Below are 20544 nucleotides of genomic sequence, written 5' to 3' on the forward strand. Positions count from 1 at the left end.
AAACTACCACAGTGGCAAAAATGCTTGTTTAGAGCAAACACAGTCATCTGTTGTATATTTGTTGGGTTGTTTTCAGAAGGGTATGGCTGCAATTATTATTGCTGTCCTTACTTCAGAGTTAACTTGTTCCTTGTACATAAATGCACATGTATAGTTAATGTTTCCTCTTTCCCTTTCTCTTATCTTGATTTAAATCTTCAGAACCACTAAAAGCCACAATCAGCCCACGGAAAGTTAAAAGCAGTGTTGGTAGTCAAGTGTCCTTGTCCTGCAGCGTGACAGGAACTGAGGACCAGGAACTCTCCTGGTATCGTAATGGTGAGATCATCAACCCTGGTAACAATGTCCGAATCACTGGCATCAATCGGGAGAACCTTATTATGGATGGCATGGCCAAGAGCGATGGTGGAGCTTACCAGTGTTTTGTGCGCAAGGACAAGATGTCTGCTCAAGACTATGTTCAGGTGGTGCTAGAAGGTCAGTCACTACATCTTTAGCAATTCTTGTCTCCATAATAATATATATATCATCTTGGGTTCCATTGTTGTGTAGTGATGGATAGTGAACCCTAAACAAGAAGAGAGGGTACTAGTGAACTGTCAGTGGGGTTTAGTGTGCCCCATTCTGAGAAAAATGTAATAGAATGAAGCGATGTGTTTGCAAATAACAATCCTTCCTGAGCCAACTTTCCAGTCAATTGGTTTTGTTTGGGGTTTTTATTTTCTTGGTTGGTTGTTTTTTTTTTCCTTTTGTTTGGTTTTGGTTTGGTTGGGGGGGTGGGGGGTGGGGGGTGGATTTGTGTGTGTTTTTCTTTGCTTTTTGTTTTCCTTTTTTTTTTTTCCTTTGTGGAGGTGTAGGGTGGTGGTGCTGCTGATTTTTTACATTAGCTTTTCAGCACGACACAAGAGAAGGGGTCTATTCAAGTCCAAACATCTTTCAAACGTGGCTTTTCTGCTTGGGCATATTGTCTGAACACTCAACTAACTGACAAAATGTTCTACATGATAATCAAGTGAGGAAAGTTATCAATTTGTACAGAGCCAATTCACTAATGAGGCTATAGTTCAGTCATGGCATGGATGTTATTTTTAGAGTCCTTGTAGAAAAAAAGAAGAGATTACCTGCCTGGACTGAGTTACCTCGGCAACCATCTCCTGTGACTAAGAAAGCCTAAAGAGCATATTGATAATCTATCATGATGTCGAGAGAGTTCAGGTTATCAGAGAGCAACAGCAGGAAAAATTTCAAAGACACTCAGGTCTCACTGGGAAAATAATGTCTGCTTTCATCTCCAAAAAAAAGCCTGTCACTTGAATTATAAAAAAGAAACAGGAGGAGGAGTGGCAGAGGAACACGGTGTGCATGCTCACAGATTTATTAGTCCTGTGTTAGCCTTCTTTTTGGATAAAAAGCTTTTATATTCTGTTGTTGTGGTTGTTGCTGCTGTTGTGTTTTTTTTTCCTGAGGCGTGACAGTATCTTACACACAGCAAAGGAAAAGAGGAGAGTGAGAGATGAAAATAAATAAATAAATAAGCATTCTGTCACACAACCAATGGGACAAAAATTAAAGGGAATGGGAGCAGAGGAGAAAATTATGAAGCCAAATAAAATTGAATGCTCCTTCAGGAATGCTGAGGTCTTTCAGCAGTTTGAGAGCAGCAATGCCTTATGTTCTTCACTACATGGCAAGCAAGGGAATTTTGCAGGCCCGGTTTTAATTCTGCTCCGTTGGGAGTCTTGCACACATTGTGACAGTTCCTTCAGTTTTCTGTGTGATGTTTCACTGACATTGTGATGTAAGAATTGTTATATCCCAGTTCAAGCTTCTCAAATATATATGTAATAGAGTGTATGTGAAGAACAGTACCTAATTGTGCAGAGTACGTCACACAAAGCGTGTGACTTGTCAGTCTAATCCTGTGCAAAACTGGAAGTTGTCCTTAAAGGGCTTCATGCACAAGGTTCATTTTCAGGTGTCTTTGGCCCCTCTCTAGATCCTCTGTTTCTTGCAGACACGAATGCTGTAGGAACACTGAAGTTAGTTAACTTACTTGCCTCTTTATAAACAGGCAGTAACCTGCAGCACTCATGTCCAAACTTTGGACTGGATTGTTTCCAGTACTCTGCTCTTGGTGTGTGGCCTTTTGCTCCCAATTAGACTGAAATTCCTTCTAGGTACTGCTTTGAAAATATGATTTTGAAAGGAGGACTAACATGCATTGCATGATCTCAGAAAGAATTTCCCAACTAATAGCAGAATGTCATCGCTCCTAAATGTTTCCCCACTGAACCCTCTGGATAGGTGGTTATTTAATTCTGCTCTCTACTTACAAAAGGACCATTTAAGTACTCTACTATCAAAATTTGCTTCCCTGTCTCTATAGTTAGTTATATCCTGGAACACAATTGCTTGTATCCCTTCTAAAACAAGATCTTGATTCATGATAAGCTCTGGGATACAGGGAACAAGCTTTATACCACATAACTACTACCATTGTGCTTTTCTTTCCCTTGGCAGATGGAACTCCCAAAATCATTTCCGCCTTCAGTGAGAAAGTGGTGAGTCCAGGAGAGCCAGTCTCCCTTATGTGCAATGTGAAGGGGACTCCTTTGCCTACGGTCACTTGGACACTGGATGAAGATCCCATTGTGAAGGACAGCAGTCATCGTATCAGTCAGATTATCACCTCTGAAGGCAACGTGGTCAGTTACCTGAATATCTCTAGCACTCAGGTCCGAGATGGTGGAGTTTATCGCTGTACTGCCAACAACTCTGCTGGAGTCGTCCTGTACCAGGCTCGAATAAACGTAAGAGGTGCTTGTCAAATCAGCTCCTCAAAAAAACACACATAACTCATTGTAGTGAAGAAGATGATTGTTGCATGTGATGAAATAAGTCTCGGAATGCCAAAAACAACTTACTGTTTTTCCTCTCCTTTTATTTCCCATTCTCTTTTCCTACCCTGCTTCTTCAGCCCCATGTAGAAAGTGTATGGTATGGTTAAATGTTGGAAGAACCCTTTGGCTTGTGTTCTAACTATTTTTCCTATATTGATCTCTATTACTTTATAGTTTCTTTACATTGGTTCTGCTGTGCATGGGGTCTTTTTTCCTTTCTTTTCCTTTACTAGTTCAACATTCATTATAATTATTCATATATACACTACTTTAGCTTGCATTTCTAGCTCTACATGACATAATACCCATCCTCATGGTATTATACTTTATATATGTCAAAATTAAAAAAGCTAACGTTGTCAGTATTCTCATGTCACAGGATTCTAGCCTTGTATCAGTTTTAGTATTTCATGTTAATTAAATCATCCTCAACCTTTTAATTTTTAATGCGGTACAGATTTTATCGGGCAAGTGTTAGATAACGCAAACATATACCCCCATATCATTAGCATGTGTGCTGCAGGGTAAGGAAAAACTAGAGCATATAAAGATTAGGAAAACTGCTTGAGTAGCTCTTAAAAGGAAAAGAACCTGATAAATGCTAAGTGTTGTTGTGCAAGCCACAGCTCTAAATGTCTTTAACGTTGGTATACTCAGAAAAATTATATGCACGTTTCCTCAAGCAAACATGCCTGTAATTTGTTTTCAAGAGTTTCTTTGTACCTTTTCCAGGGCCAGCGAGCATTCGACCAATGAAGAACATCACAGCAATAGCAGGGCGGGACACCTACATCCACTGTCGTGTGATTGGCTACCCATATTACTCCATCAAGTGGTACAAGAACTCCAATCTTCTACCGTTTAACCATCGCCAAGTGGCGTTTGAGAACAACGGGACGCTGAAGCTTTCAGATGTGCAGAAAGAAGTAGATGAGGGGGAATATACATGCAATGTCCTTGTTCAACCCCAGCTGTCCACCAGCCAGAGTGTGCACGTGACAGTAAAAGGTGAGGTTAACTCAGAAATCTAGAGCCAAGCTAATGACTGTGCTTTTTATAGAAACACAAAATTACACACATAGGATTGTCGTGGCAGTTAGATAATGAGCACTTAAGAAGGTTAATCCGGATTTGTGTTTATTTTTAATGATGACATAGACTCTAATCAGTCATCGTGCTTTTTTCTCTCTTGACTTTTATCCTTCTTTGTTCATCTGTCAAAGTATTCTTTTCTAAATAGAAACCTTCCACAGAAATTCCTTTCTGTGAGCAGTTTTCACTGCAACAACTAGGTCAGTAGATAAATGGTTTGTCACCTAAGTTTCGCTGGTCACTTCCTCTGCTAGATGACAAAGTTTACATTTTCACCAGCCACTTGCTTATCAGCCTTTAAAAAAAATAAGATGTGAATTTTAATGTGTGTGTTTCCACCAACAGAGAGAGGAACTAAAAGCATTAACCTTGATTTCTTCCTAAGTGTGCTTTCTTGAGTGTTCTTGATGCTTACAAAGGTAGCACTGTATATAAACCAGGATTAAAATTCTTATAGAATGCTTTAAATCTGTTCAAATACTCCCAAACATGAATGTTCAGATGGCCCTGAAAGGCTTCAGCAATATATAAGAATAGGAATGTTTTTGCATTGTGTTCTGACTATTTGGATGTTGGCAATGTTCAGGCCTATTCACAAAGACACAAAAGGCAGAAAAACTGATTGCAGTAGCACCTAGTTTTGAGCAATGGTGCCTTTAAATAGTGCACTTCATGATAATCTGTCAGAACTGTTACGGTATAATTTCACTGTTCCTGAAGTTCTTAGAAGCTTTTCCTGGGCTTATTTGAGAGTGAGAGGAGAGGATTGGAGAGGAGAGGTTGATTCCTGTATTCTTTCTCAGTTAAAATACAGAGAATAGTAAGGTAAAATGACTTTGTTACAGGCATTCTTTCTCTTCTGTTCCTTTAGCTCTTTCTTGTTTCCAGTCTGGAGTGATGTAATTGCTAATTAATTCAAGAGGTTAAGGGATTAGCTTTAAGCCACTAGCAATGTGGACTCTGAAAGGCATGACATCTCATAAACCTGAGATCATCAGGGGCCATTGGTCACATGCTGCAGCACAAAAAACCAAAGTCACCATTTCTCTTCTTGTATGTGGTACCTTGCTTGACATTGCAATATTGCAGATCTCTTGATACAGTTTAGAAACTGAATGTCAAAATAGTAATCATGTTTCTGCTGCACCAGCAGTTCACCATAGTAAATTTGGTGGAGAATGGCACCTCTTAATTATACCATTCTTCAAATGGCTATCAAAATTAATGTAGTTAGACCAAAAAAAACCAAAACCAACCAAACAAAAAAAACCCCCAGCAATCTATCCTTACAGCTTAGATCAAAACATTACTAGTCATCACCAACACTAACTGGTACCCCAAGTGCAATATTGGTTTCCTTCCATTTGGTTACAATTTCAAGCTTGACAGTTCCTCCCCAGAAAGCAGATTGCCAGCTCTATCAATTTTGATTGAATCATAGCTTTTGCCAATGATTTGGCTTACTTGAAGATACTCTGCTGTACTTCTGGGTATTTGCCTGTAGGGGCCATTGGCTGGTCAGAAATCTCAAACAGGGACTGACTATACTCTGAGTAACTTGCATAAATGTGGCACATCTGAAGAGTGCAAGTGGGCTGAGCTGCAATGCACCTGCGATACAAGCCATCCTACATATACTCTGCAAGGAAGATGTATCAGAGCAGTGCAAGTTGCAGTGTGAAGAGTGATCCATGATGCATGAAGAGCAAATGTGTCAGCGTGACTCCTGTCTTTTCATCCAGTGCTTTCAAAGTTGGCTGCAAAGTGCTCTAGGTACTTTATCATGCTCCAGCCTCGACAAGTCACTATTATTTACAAAAGGTTAATAGCCTTGCCTGATATACTAATCCCAAAATGTCAACGGTGAACTTTGTATGTCAGACCTGAACAATTCTTAGGGTTTTGCTATTGTAGCTGGAGGTCAGCATTGCCACAGTAATTTTTCTGATGGCTATGTATTGTTTTCTTCCATAATTACATGATGACTATATCTAACAGTGGAGAGTCAAAAGTGGTCTATTGATTCAAAAATATTATTAATGTCTGTCTTGTCTTTCCGTCTTATAAACTCCAATGCTTTTCAGGGATTTATATTTGATTTCCAGAAATACAAAATGTGGCCTGTCACGCATGCTGGAGGTCAAAAGTATCCCTAAATATGATATTTTAAGGGGAGTTAATATCAGTATCCAAGTATCCTTATTTGCAGTTTAGCTTTTCATACTATCCATATACTTGTTTATTCTTCAGAGAAGCAGAGGGAAAGTTATTGCTCATCTTCAATATCATGGGTCCTTTGGCTCGTTCTCATTTCTACTCCAAGCTTCCTGGGTGACCTCAAACCAGTTATCTGAAAGGTGATTCAGAAAAGATGATACTTAATGAGCTTTTCCTTGGTATTTTGTTTCCTCTGTGTTCTGTTCTGAGGACATAATTAACAATTTCCTTGTGAGCTTTTCTGAGATGATAATCTCTGTGGTATTAAAGTGCTTCAGAAACAATGTGCTCATCTTCAAAACCCACCTGGGTTATGAAGAGCGCTTTGACGAATGGCGACCGAGGCACAGACTGAACTTGAAAGTATCCACAAATTTTTGTATTTTCAATTTCAGAAGCCTACAGCTTGATTTTTCCAGTTGACCTCTGTTACTTAGCATTTATGAGTTCAAAGCTCTGCTCCCATTGAAATGGAATTGCTTCTGAGCACCCTGGGAAAGATGAATTTCTGCAATTTAATTATTATTATCTGAGACATCTGTGGCAAAAGTGAATGCAGAATCTGGCTCTACAGTGCAGCATTGATCTTCATACACATGCAAATGACCTTTCTTGTCTGCAGTCCTCTGCCACATTTACTACCCACTTTCCACACCCTCCACTACATGGAGCATCCTTGTTCTGTCTTGAATGAGAATTTTCTAAAAGCAGTATCCAAAGACATTCAACATCATGGGCATGTAACCAGTTACAAGAGGGCTGTCTATTCTGAAGAGTATTTTGAGATTTACAAACATCTAAATGAAAGCAAAATCTTGAGGACATTCCTCAGAAATTGCTGTAAGATCTTGGATAAGGTAACAGAAAGTTTCTTGACGATAACTTCAAAGTGAGATCCTGTCTGCCATAAAACCCAGAAATAGAGCTTAGAGAGTCTTGCTGTGCAGCCTTTCAACAGTCAGCAAGCCAAAAGCTTGGAAGCTGGGCACTTATGTACTATTTGACCTTAGGCTAGCTACTTTTTTTTGCATTGCTGATCAGAAGAATGAATTAGATACCGCATGAAATCAGTTCTCCCAGTTTTTAGGAATAACTGATGCCCTTGTCTACATAGCCACCTACCCCAGAGGTCTGCAGACTCCAAATAATTCTGTCCCACAGAGATGTAGCAGGCCACCCCCACTATCCTTTTTGTTTCTGTCCCAAAATCTGGTTCTTGGAAGCTAGCAGTTGCGTAAACTGACTGTTGGGAGCTGAGTGGATAAGCTGGCAGGAAAATAGGCAGGTTTCTGCTTGGCAAACAGCGCTGTTGGAACCATGCCTGAATCTTAATGGAGCTTTTTGGATATCAAACCATCTTGGCATTATGTATTTATTATTTCTTTTATGTACATTCAGACAAATGAATTGAGCAATTCTGAGTTCTGACAAAAAGCCATGGAAACTACCCACCCTGCAATGCATACCCCATGGTGGGGAGACGACGACTGTACTTACATACATAACATGTTTTGTTTTATACCTGTTGACCACTTGCCTTTGCAACATGTTTTGCTTTGGCTTGTGTTAAATGCAATTTTCTTTTTAGATTTTTGCTAGTGAACTGAAGCCCCTTTCTTCCACTCCTTCAGAGTAGAAACAGTAGCTGCTGACATCCTCAGAAGTAATTGTCAAGATTAGCCTTGCTAAGGATACTGCATAAGTCGTCATTAAGAACAGAATTATTCCTAGTGGTGCTAGTTTCTTACTCTGCATTTGGTCCGTCTGTAGTGGTTTACCAGTGGGGTTCGTACGCACCTACCAATGGCAGGAAATCAGACATCCTGAAGAAAATAATATTCTGGAGATGTGGGGGGTTCTGTTCATTCTTCCTAAGCATGTCCTCTCTTCTCAGTCTTCTGCATATCATCTTTGCCCAAGTTCTGGTTCTTCTGCTCTGGGTTCCAAAACTAGTCTGTCCTCCACATCTTTCCCTTCTCAGCTCTGCTTTCCTTGGTGCCTTGTTCTCATGACTCAAAACTAGTGCTGCCCTTCAGAGCTCCCAACCTTCCTTCCAACCTCCAGTTACAGTATTGTTTTTCTGCAGGTCTTCAGGTTCTGTGTCTCCAATGCATTTTAGTCTGTCTCCCTTTCACATAGATCTTTGCTTGTTGACAGTGCTGTATATCACTCCACTGCTTCCTTGTCCCACTTTCACATCCCTACCCCAGCTTCTCAACTTCACTCTGCCAAGCCCCATCACCTCTGCAATTCCACCTGCTCATGGCTTCTGACTTCCCCCCACTGCTCATAAATCCAATTCTGTAATTCCATTTTGTTATCCTGGACACCACTTAGAGCTTCTGCTCCCTTGCTTGCTGCTTCTATCTGCATGCCTAGCGATGCAGGCCAGTTTCCCACTCTGGTCCCTCACTCCCCACATCTCTTCTCTTTCTTTCTGCATTGCAGTATCTTTTTCATGCTTCATGGGCCCAGCATGGACAGCTGTACAAGTAGAGACAAATCTGCTTTGATTTCTGACATCTCACTAGATTGCACCCACTCCATATGGCTGGAACTCATTTGGTTATTGAAGGTTGTGCTAGAATGTATTCAGGGCTGCTCAAACCCTGGGAGCTCTTAGTTGTCACTGGAAAATGTCTTCTCAGCATGTGATAAGTGTGGGGGATTTATCTCTTTATTTACTTGGGTTTGGTCTAAATGCAAAATTTGGGCACAGATGTATTGACTTTTCATAGGGACATGTAGAAAATCTGGTGCTAGTGCCATCACCTGCCAAACTTGAAATCCATGTTGCTGACTGACTTCTCAGACTCACAATGGTGTGGTGTGGATTTTGTTGGAGTTTGGTTTGTTTGGTTTGTTTTGGGTTTTTTTTTTGGGAGTGTGCTTTTATGGTAGGATTGATATGCATTACAACTTTCCTTTTCCATCCTCTTGCCTTATTCTTGGAAATGGTCAGTTGTAGATGAAATTTTCCAGCTAAAATGACTCAGCCTGAGGCAGACACCTGGCCTGGAAAAATACTATCCAAGCAAAAGTCAAACTGCAAGCAAATGAAAATACTCTTATAATGAGAAGTGTTGGCAAACAAATAAAGAGGATATATTACCCAACCCATCTGTAAGTTTCATGTTTCTGTTGAAAAACAGCCCTTTGAGTGGCAATATGGTGAAATAATAGCAGTATCTCTCCTGCAGCATTTTAGCAGATCTCAAAGCATTTTAAAAACATGAGTGAATCATTATCTCTATTTTTTTTATTATGTAGTTTATAGTAATAGTTTTCTCTGCTACATTAAAAGCCATCAGTAGTGATGATTTTCTTTTCATCAGTCTCATGGGACACACTTCTCATGCAAACAGCCTGCTGCTATTCACACTTCTCCAAAAGAAATTAATTGAAAAAGAAGCCCCTGAGAAGGAAAGGTGCAGCATCATTAAAATATAAAGTGTGGTGTTCAAAAGAACTGTTTCTGATCTTGTAGAGCTTGTATATCTCATTGATTTAGAAGGCTTCTCTTTGCATTATACCAAAGTGATAACACCTCACCTGTTGTGAACTATGAAAAAGGGATTGAACCAGCCTTTCTCTTTTTAGAAAACAAGCACACCAGAAAAGGCCTATTTCTAAACAACTTCTTGCTGCAACTACTTGAATAGATTCTCCCCATCTTTCCTCAAAAGTAGCTCACTTTTTCTAATACATAAAATAGAGGTGGAATTACGTTGCAGATGAGTTCAGGAAGGGCTGGTTCAGAGATTAAAATCATGCAGGCACAAAAGGGAAAAAAATCATCATAGGAAATCTTTTGAGGGTTCTTTGGACCATGATGCACACTACTGTTAAGCAATCTACTACTTTGTTCATGCTTCAGTCTGTGGCATGGATTATGGCAGGTGTGAATTCAGTTTCATGCTCATAGCTACCAGGACTTCTCTGTCCTGGTGACTGAACCTTGTCAGTAATCAGTCAGGAAAATCTTCTGACCTCGATATCTTTCAGATACCTCTTTTGTGATAACAATTTCTGCCTTTCTCCTATGCAGTATCTCTTTGGACACCCCCAAGCTTGTTGCAGCTTGCTTAGGAAAAGTATTCACATATTCACTCTCAAAGTGATTGCAGTTGTTATATGCAGGAGTCATGCAAGGACCGTGTGGTGAGAATCGATAAAAATGCTCAGTCATGCAAAAGATCCTGTAAAAATCTTCTTAACATTCGTTCTCAAGTCACATAATGACCATGGGTACTTGTTACAAGGAGTAAGCAGTGGCAGCAGTGTGACGTAAATGAACAACCATTTTGGTAGTGGTATCTGCCATGTGAGAACTCTAGCATCTAACCCACAGAAGTACCTGAAGAAAAGAGTAGAACAGCATGGTATTAAATAAAATGAGTTATGATCAATGACACAGAGTCTAGTTCGAGGCCCATGGCTAGTGGTGTTCCCCAGGGGTCAGTACTGGCTCCAGTGTTGTTCAACATATTTATCAATGACCTGGACGAAGGGAGAGTGTACCCTCAGCAAGTTTGCTGATGAAATAAAACCAGGAGGAGTGGCTGACATGGCAGATGGCTGCAATTCAGTGAGACATGGACAGGTTGCAGTGTTAGGCAGGAGGAAACTTTGTGAAGTTCAACCAGGGCAAGAGAAGAGTCCTGCATCTGAGGAGGAATAATCCCATGCGTCAGAACAGGTTAGGGTTTGACCTGCTGGAAAGCAGCTCTGGTAAGAAGGAGCTGGGTGTGCTGGTGGACAGCAAGTTCATCGTGAGCCAGCAACGTGCCCTTATGGCTGAGAAGGTCAACAATGTTCTGGGGTGCATTAAGTGTGGCCAGTAGGTTGAAGTAGGTTCTCGTCCTCATCTGCTCTGGCCTGGTGAGGTAGCACATGGAGTATTGTGTCCCATTCTGGGCTTCTCAGTTCAAGAGGGGCAGGGAACTACTGGAAGAGAGTCCAACAGGGGCACAAGGATGATTAGGGGACTGCAGTATCTCTCTTATGAGGAGAGCCTTAGAGACCTGGGGCTCTTTAGCCTGGAAAGGAGAAGACTGAGAGGGGATCTTATAAACGCATGCAAATATCTAAAGAGTGGAGGTTATAAGGATGCGGTTTTGCTATTCCCAGCAGTGTCCAGTGATAGGACAAAGGACAATGGCTAGAAATCAGAAAACAGGAGGTTTCACTTGAACATAAGGAGAAACTTTTTATTTCTGAGGGTGATGGAGCAGTGCAGCAGGCTGCCCAGAGACATTTTGGAGTCTCCTTCTCTGGAGACTTTCAAAACCTGCCTGGGCATGTTGCTGTGAAATCTGATCTAGGCATACCTGCATTAGCAGAGGGGTTGGGCTATATGGTCTCCAGAAGTCCCTTTCAACCATTCTATGATTCATGATTCTATGAAATATGGACTTGACAACATTTTTTGACATTTTACACATAGCAACTTAAGGTAACCCTTGCATTAAAATACCTGACTTGCATTCTTAAAAGCTCACAAGTGTCGTGTGGATGCTGTAGTTGTGTCTGATTTTGTGGCAGTGTACTTCTAATATGCTATATTCCTGATAGCTGCCTCTGACACTACAGGAAACAGTCACCCAGAAATGCATGTTGAAGTGGCTTCATTGCTATTCTAGTTTTTACAATGAGGAATTAGTATGTACAGACAAAAATCTTCTCACCTAAATCTAAAATAGAGCTCACTGGTTTTGTTCACAGTCTTACAACTATCAAACACAATTTAAGCTGGTGTATGGATATGCTCATTTGGGAATTATATAAACAATATTAAATCAGCCTTAATACTTGAACAAGACCTCAGCTAAGAAGTTTGAGCATATATTTATTTAATTTGGTTTATCAAAAACCCTCTTCCTCAGTTCAAGGACAAGGAACTGCTTGAAAGAGTGCAGCACAGAGCCACAAAGATGATTAAGGGGGTGGAATATTTAGCTCCTGAGGAAAGGCTGAGGGAGTGTAGTCTCTTTAGATTGGAGAAGAGGATACTGAGGGATGACCTCATTAATGTTTAGAGATATGTAAAGCACAAGTGTCCGAAGGATGGAGCCAGGCTCTTCTCAGTGATGTCCAATGATAGGACAAGCACAATGGCTGCAAGCTGGAGTACAGGAGGTTCCACCTAAACATAAGGAAAAACATTTTCTCTGTGAGGTTGGCAGAACACTGGAACAGGCTGCCCAGGGAAGTTGTAGACTCTCCCCCTATGGAGACATTAAAAACTGCCCTGAATCTGTTCCTGTGTGACCTAATCTAGGTGATCCTGCTCTGGCAGGTGGCTTGCATGGGTGACCTTTCAAGGTCTCTTCCAAGCCCTAACATTCTGTGATTCTGTCATTCTCTCTTTTATACTATCACTTTATTTACTTTGGTTTTGGAAGAAGGCTGATACTTGCTATTTATTTTTCCCTCTATACATTTTGTCCAATGTATTTGAATTTTTTTCTTATATGTTTGTTAAAAGTGCTCTTAAAAATTTAAGCACTTTACTGCAGTAAGTTAGAGCTATTAGGAGTATATGTTTTACTACATATAGTAAGTAACTACAGAAATCAAGACTCTGCATGCAGATGACACTGTGAGTCTGAAGCATGCTGGCCTAATTTCAAATCAGTGTGTCATAGCATGCAGAAGAAAGACTGTATCAATCTTGTATGTTTATGTACAGTCCTGGATAAAGGTTAAAGGCAAAGCCATGTGAAAACAGTCAAACTATTCACAGGAATGATTTTCAGACCCAAAGATCATTCTGCTAAAGTCCCCTGTCATTTAAATGGGGAACTTTTGGCTCTAGTGATTTAGTTGGCTTCAAATTTTCACAGTGTTACCTAAGTATAAAGATCACTTCAGATCATGTAGAGGTTAAACAAGGGCAATAGCTTTGGACCAGGTTCCGAAAGCATAGTGAAAATAACTGGGAAGTGTTTGTGGATACACAGCATACAAGCAAAGTTTTCTGTCAGGTGGCATTTTAACAGCAAAGGCAACTGCTTGTTGTGTTAATATGCTTTTTCAGCTGCTATCTTATCTTCAAATCAAGTTGTTTTCTTGTAAAAAATAAACCTTGGGCAGGGAGCTGAGCTTCCCACTATCCTCAATTTGCAGGCTTTTCCCATCACAGTGGAGGCTGAAAGAATGTGGATGGATAGGTGGATGAGACATGACATAAAAGTACTCTTGGTTTCTACACAACATCTTACATCTTCTCCTATTTTGGAAGAGCTCCCAGAACATCATCAGGGAGTCTGTGAACTACCAGTGCTGCACTGCAGGAAAGGACACAGGGGACTGGGGTGAAGTCTTTGTTTCAACCTCCCCTGGGATACATGAACCACAGCAGCTGCTCTGCTATGCTTGATGACGGTTCCTGAAAAATTGCTAGAGCTTGCTGTAGTCAGATTTTGAAGGTGTTTGAATATGGGGTTAATTTTGGTAACTAATGTACTTAGAAGTAGAGGGAAACTGTGCATCAGCAGAGAGGCATTACAGGGATTAGTTTGGTTCATCTTTCTTTTTTTTCCAATGTATACACTTAAGCTCTAAGAATATAAAGGCATTCCTTCTTTTCAAGGCAGGATATGTTTGCACACAGAGAGGGAGCAGCGTATGAGGCTTGGCTCAGTAAATGCCATTAAGAGATAGTTCATGAGTAACATGCCCTACTGATAAGGCTCAGTACATACAAAAAAGAAGAAAAATCCAGCTCATCAGCAATGTATGCAGTTGCTCACACCATCACCCACAAGGGATGGATTTGTTTAGGAGAAGCAATCCATGGCTGAGAAAAGTTACAAATGACTAGAACATCGCTAAGGTTTGTGCAGAGAGAAAGCAGTATTGGCTTTGCATTCCCAGTGCATGAAATCGAAGGTCACATGGCTGTCTTAAGAGACTACGTAGCTTGGTGGTTATTACCTTTCATTAGCTAATGTGTGTATTCATTGCCAAAAATATTGTGGGCACAGGACCTGCAATAGTGCTGTTGCAAGAAAGTCTATTAGGGAACCGTTTATAATGATAAAACAAAGGAAAACTTTCATTTTACTATGCAGAGCCATAGGAGATAAATACCATGTTCACAAGGCTACTGTGAGAGACAGGCTATCTGCAGGATATTCTGGTTTTGTGAATCAGTTCAGTAGTTTCTTGCAATATGACTCCCATGGAATGAAGGGCAAGAAATTAAGGATGTTCCTCTGCTAATGAAGAGCAGCCTGGAAGCCCTCCTTGCCCTCCTCTATAGTAATCTCCCAGAGGTACAGAAGACCTTGCGAGGTCACAAAAACATAATTTAAATCTCTTTACATTAGCACTAATGAGGCTGGTCCATGCTCCTCTTCTTAAATAGACAGTTAATTCAAGCACTCATCAATAAAGCATTCCCAAGACGTTGCACTTCATTGCATGAATCAGAAATTTTCATTCCTTTGCCCACTGTGGTTAGAGGAAGAAACGTCCCTTTCATGTACCCATACTGCCCTTTTTATATGCAGTAAACATGCAACATATAAACAAAAAATAACATAATTTACCTCAAAAATCAAAACCAAGCCCTGATATATGGTCAAACACAAGCCATTTTTCAGGCAGAAAAATACTTCAACACACCTTCAGGTATTTTAAACACATTTATAACACATTTATCCTAATGTAACTTTCTTCTGTCAGAGTTGCAGTAGTATACATCCCTGTTATGGTTTTAATGCTGTTTGGCAATGATGTAGCTTTAGTTTACATTAAAAAACCAAACCAAACAAACAAACAAACAAAGCCCCCCAAAAAAACCAAACCCACATACTGTTTAATCAAGCTTGATATTTTCTTCTGTGAGGGATAGAAGAATATATGGTAACTTCCTACTGCATAGATAGGTAAATGTGGCAGCTTTTGTATTTCAGAATTTATTTGTCTGAGTTCAGCTATCCTTTATTCTAAGCCTTTTTAATAAATGATTTTTTTGTCAATTACTTCCTTCTTCAAACTAGTAGGAAGAAAATGTTTCCGCTGTGTTAGGTCAACCAGGAACTGCCTTTGACAGCCCAAACTGGTAAATACCCTAGTTGAAAAGCATTCTTTAATACTTCAAAGCTGTTGCTAGACTGTCCACTTTTTTTAAGGACTGATGTTAAATTGCACATTGGTTTTTAAAATAAGCTCCTTATCAGGAATGAAGCTGGGGCAAGTTGAATATACATTGTATTTCATGAAGCAGAAATAAACGCTTGTTTCCTCTGTATCTTAAAAACCTGAGTAGAGAGAAAATGTGCTGTCTATAAATATTTTACCCAATTTCTGAAATGCTTTACAGGCTGCCACTTAAATTTCAGAGTTGGTAAATGCAGCCTTGCAAATCAATATTTTCTGAAATATACTTCAATGTGACCTAATGATCTTGCTTCCTACTTCCTTTGTCAGGGAGATGGAGAGGGAAGATGCATATAATAATCCTTGAGCAATATGTTGTCTGACTTTAGATATCGCTTTGCCCATGAAAGATTCATTCATATTTGTTACACACACACAAGAAAATACAGAAGCAATTTGCCACCTTGTTGTGAATTTTAGCATATCTTTCAGTAATGATGTCTGAGACTGAGAGAAGTGTTTGGGCAGAAATGTGCTAGCCAACACTGTTAAAGGGTCACTTGGCATTTAGCAGATCTTTGTGCTCATAGAGGGGAAAATCTAATTCTAAAAGTTTCTCATTCCCACTTCTATTCTAACTCCTTGTCAATAAGTGCTAAGAGAAATGTGGCTTCTTTTTTTTTCCCCTGCTGATGTACAAAGAATCCAAAATATTTCATGTGAACGCATTAGCTGTGCTAAGATAATTAAAAGAGGCAGGCGTTCTGCCTCACTTCGTGACAGTTGGCACCCAAGTGAAAAAGCAGTTAATTTCCAGCACCCAAAGTTCAAATAAACACAGTAATTTATACAAAATTTCTTTTTGATGTATGCCTGATTTACCAGACTTTCAAAACACAACAGGACAGGTTTTAGCAATGTGAGAGATGGCAGTCATGATAAAGCATTAGAGCGTGTGAGAAAAATTGATTGCAGCAGCACTTCTCACAACTCCAGACAGTGAGCCATGCTTGGACGAAGTCAGGAAAAGGCTGTAAGGCTCTGTTGTGGTACCCTATGCCTGCTGTTACCTCTCTGTGGCAGCTGCTCTCCGTCATGACTTCTCTTCATCAAATGGCATCACAGCTATGCTGGAAATAGTGGAGTTAATATCTGATTTGTGTCAAGCTCTTGCACCATGATATGTATGTGCATAAGCATTTGAACGCGTTGTTAAACAATGCACTAACCCTTTGGGGAGTTCATATTACTTCCTTAGTGCTAAACATTCATACTCATGATGGAGGAACAGCCAACGTATGCAATGACCAAAAGAAATGCACTGAGCTAACATTGCAGTGGTCACAAATACTTTTCCCTGCATTCCAGAAATAGGACAGTGGCAGAGGAGTGAAAATGCTGCTAAGGAGGTCAGTGGGCTAGCATACACTGCAACCATTTTAAAGAGTTATTCTTCTTTTCTTCTTCAGTTCTGGGGAAAACAAGCCTTAGAATTGCTAAAGGGAGAAAGGACCAAGGAAAATACAATTACATAAAGCTACAAGCTCCATTTTGTTATGAAGGTGGCTAATATACAGCAGTATAAATCGTCTGCTGTGGATATCCTTCAGTCTTTACTGTTAAAGATGGTCAAATGTGCTACAGTATGTACAAGTAATGTCTCACACAAGATACAAAATGCACTCCTTTATCTAAGGTACATAACCTCCAGGAACCTTCGGTTTTGATAAATGAGTATTTGAGTACTGCTTTCAAAGTCAGTTTTATAGTCTTTCCAGGAGTGATAGAAATCTGTCTTAGATCCATGTCCTGGCTGTTAGAGTGCTCCCCTGAGAAGGGAACAATATTTCAGTTCCTTTATCTGGGTAGGTATTTGAGTCTTTGTTTCCCAAATTGTTTATAAATGTTTCAGCTACAACTCAGAGAAAGTGAGGCCTGTCCATTAACTCTTGTTTTGTTTAATGAATCCAACCCAGCATTTCCTTTGTTTTTATTTAAAAAACTGAAAATAAATTGGGTGGGCTGGGTTTTTTTCTGGTTGGGGTTTTTGGAGAAGTGGAATTCTTCCCTATGATAGAAAATAAGGACATTTCTTTCATGTTTTTTGGTTCAGCCACAGAATAAGTGATAAAATAAAGAAAGATAAAGGTTTTGCCAAGGCATTAAATATCATCTTAAGCATTTATATCTTGTACTCTCCTGTTCAGAAATCCATTTTAATTTATTTTGCTGTCCTACAAGTACTGCACCTTTCACTTTATACCTATAACCAAATCTACTGAGGATTGTGACTGGAAACACTAAGAAAGAAGTGTCAGGAGTGTTAGAGGAAATGCACTCGCTTTCATCATGTCCCAGAACAAAGGCTGGATGTTGGCAAGAGAAGTTCTTCATATAAAGAGTGATTGCCCATTGGAATGTGCTGCCCAGGGAGGTGGTAGAGTCGCCATCACTGGAGGTGTTTAGAAAGAGACTGGATGGGGTGCTTGTTGTCATGGTTTAGTTGATCAGATAGTGTTGGATGATAAGTTGGACTCAACGATCTCAAAGTTCTCTTCCAACCTGGTTAATTCTATTTGATTTGATTTGATTACATTCTATAGCGAACCTCTTCCAGTTTTACTCTATGAGCCTTAGCAAAGATCTTGCACCATACCTTGAAAGCTGCTGAGCTCTTCCTGGACTGTCCAGGCAATGTTGCTGCTGAAAGACCTGGAAAGTTGCAAGCTGGTAGATTGATTTCTTTTCAACCTCTCAATAGTCTTGCAGGAATCCGCCACTGATGTATGCTGTCTGCAGGAGCTGGGGATTTCACTGCTTGTGAGCTTCGCTTATACATTGGGCAGTCAAGGGAAAAAAACATTCAAAAGATGTGATTTTATAACTAAATAATGTGTTCTGGCTGTCAAAGGTGTTGCTTTTACATATTCAGTGCTGCACATCTGTTCCATTATGTTGTTTTAAAAAATGAGATTGTAATTGCAACATCTCCTCTTTCCTCTTTTGTTTCAGTTCCACCTTTTATTCAGCCTTTTGAGTTCCCGCGGTTCTCCATTGGGCAGAGGGTCTTCATTCCCTGTGTGGTGGTCTCTGGGGATTTGCCCATCACAATCACCTGGCAGAAGGACGGCAGGCCAATTCCAGCCAGTCTTGGGGTGACAATTGACAACATCGACTTCACCAGCTCCTTAAGGATTTCTAATCTTTCGCTGATGCACAATGGGAATTATACCTGTATAGCTAGAAATGATGCAGCAGCTGTGGAGCACCAAAGCCAATTAATCGTGAGAGGTAAGTAGATGTAATTAGTTTGAAGGGCACCAATTAAGAGGAATTCATCAGTATTTTGTAATGACATCTGTTTGATGGGAAGTATAAAAAAAAGCAGGAAAATATGGTAATCCTTCTCTTCATAACAGAGAGAACACAGAGCAATGAGTCGCAGAAACTAATACAGCTTTTTTATCTAGAAGTCTTGAAACTAATCAAAACCCCTCAAGTGCACAGGATAGATGAGAGCCACAAGACTGACTTCCTAGAAATTTTTATGAGTTACAAGCCCATTCATTGCAATCAAGCTTTTGAAACGGTATCAAATTCTTCTTTATTATAATTTTAGTTTGATTATCCTCGTATTTTGTTTAGATTAGTCTCCACAACATGCCAGTAAAATATAAAAGCATTGGTGTTGACTTCATGGGGAAAAGACTCTGTTGTTACCACGTTCTTTTTCTCATGCAGTTAGCATGATTTATTTGCCTTGAAATAGATGTGAATATAGTTTGGGTAAGGAAACATTTTAGGTTGAAAAAGACCTTTCAGAGAGATATCTCACCTTCAAGAGCCTTTGAAGTCACACCTTAGCCAAGTTACCTTGTGATGCACTGCCATACCTTGTGTTACATTGTGATAGATACTCAGACTTAAAGTGCAAAATTTCAACAAATTGTTTCCTTTTCTTTCCGGAAGCTTTTCAAAGTGTTTTATATTTTCATTTGAAAAAAAAACAAACACCTTCCCTCTCCACCTTCATGCTACCAAGCCACTAGGCTCCTCAGAGAAAGAGGGCACATGCTGTAATCCTGTGAGTAACCTGTTATTTCTACCTGTTGCAGATCACTGCATTCTGTATTCTCTTCTGCAAATTTACCAAGATAAATCTTAAAACCACTTATGGGATTTCCATTCTTCTGAATGCCTCCTTCTTTTAAGATTTCCAAATATTTCCAAATATTGAGTGTGTATGCTTACATTTTATTTATGCTTGTGTTCCCAAAACTCAGTGACAAATAAGTCCATTGCTTTTTTACTAGTTTTTGATATAAATGCTGCTATAAATACTACTACTTTGTTTAAAAAAATAATATTCTTTCAGTCTTATTTAAGTACTACTCAGTACAGGTGTCTGTTGTTTTCTCCATCTCTCTAAGCTGTTCTGCTAGTCTTGTACTGTATTCATCATTTTAATAATAGCTTTTCCTCACCTTCTCTTTATTCTGTAGAAGGGAAAGTTGACAACAGCTAGCCCACTGGCTATGGCTGCCCAGCACAGAAATGCTGTATCTAATAACAGCTGATATCATGCCTGATTTACAGTTCTACTCAGTGTTTGAAGTAATGGGGACAAATCACTGCAGCAGCTCCATATGGCTTCCTACTGACATCTCATCAAAACAGGGATGGTAGGACCATCTACACTGTACCACTGAAAACTTGCTCTCTGGAAATGCTGTCTGTTCCTTTTTCAGCACCAGGAGGCTGTAACAGCTCAAGTGAAAGGATTTCTGCTCTATGCCACACTGACTGGGACAAGCCCTGCCTTCTCCCAACTTTTCCCTGACTTGCCTGAATGCAGTTTTTATGCCTCCTGCTGTCAGTGTGTCATTCCTCTTCTGGCAAGCCATTCACTGACCTTACCTCTGTTTCCCTGCACATGTCTACTTCTAGCTGCCTGTTCTAGCATTGATTAGTTTCCCCTTCGTGTCAAGCAGAGGAGTTCTAGGGAGCCTGCTTTCACAGTCATCCCAAACCACAGACACCAACACCTCCATTTTCCTCCTGTGTGCTGCTGCTCTAATTGCACCTCCTGATGAGGGATAGGGATAACAGCTGTTGGGTGTGTCTACCTGAAGCATCTCCTTATAAACCTTAGGGCATCACAGAGGGAAGCTGGAGAAGTCTTCTGGAGTCTTAGTCCTGCAACTTTTCAGATTTCCCCTTTTTTCTC

General features: G+C 40.0%; 1 protein-coding gene across 6 annotated transcripts in view; it reads left to right on the top strand.

Annotated features, from left to right (window-relative positions):
* The window catches only part of DSCAM (DS cell adhesion molecule), a 491025-nt gene that overhangs the window by 294026 nt on the left and 176455 nt on the right, over positions 1-20544 (top strand). For 5 of the 6 annotated variants that reach the window (XM_068155247.1, XM_068155248.1, XM_068155249.1 and 2 more), the window contains exons 6-9: positions 202-477; positions 2521-2817; positions 3633-3908; positions 18330-18608. In XM_068155247.1, coding sequence (XP_068011348.1) covers positions 202-477; positions 2521-2817; positions 3633-3908; positions 18330-18608 — 1128 coding nt within the window. Of the gene's footprint in view, positions 1-201; positions 478-2520; positions 2818-3632; positions 3909-18329; positions 18609-20544 lie in introns of those variants that run through there. The other variant, XM_068155252.1, reaches the window with a different exon arrangement.

Source organism: Melanerpes formicivorus, unplaced genomic scaffold, assembly GCF_026170545.1.
Source record: "Melanerpes formicivorus ecotype bairdi unplaced genomic scaffold, bMelFor1.0.p_v2 SCAF_30, whole genome shotgun sequence".
Lineage (NCBI taxonomy): Eukaryota > Metazoa > Chordata > Aves > Piciformes > Picidae > Melanerpes > Melanerpes formicivorus.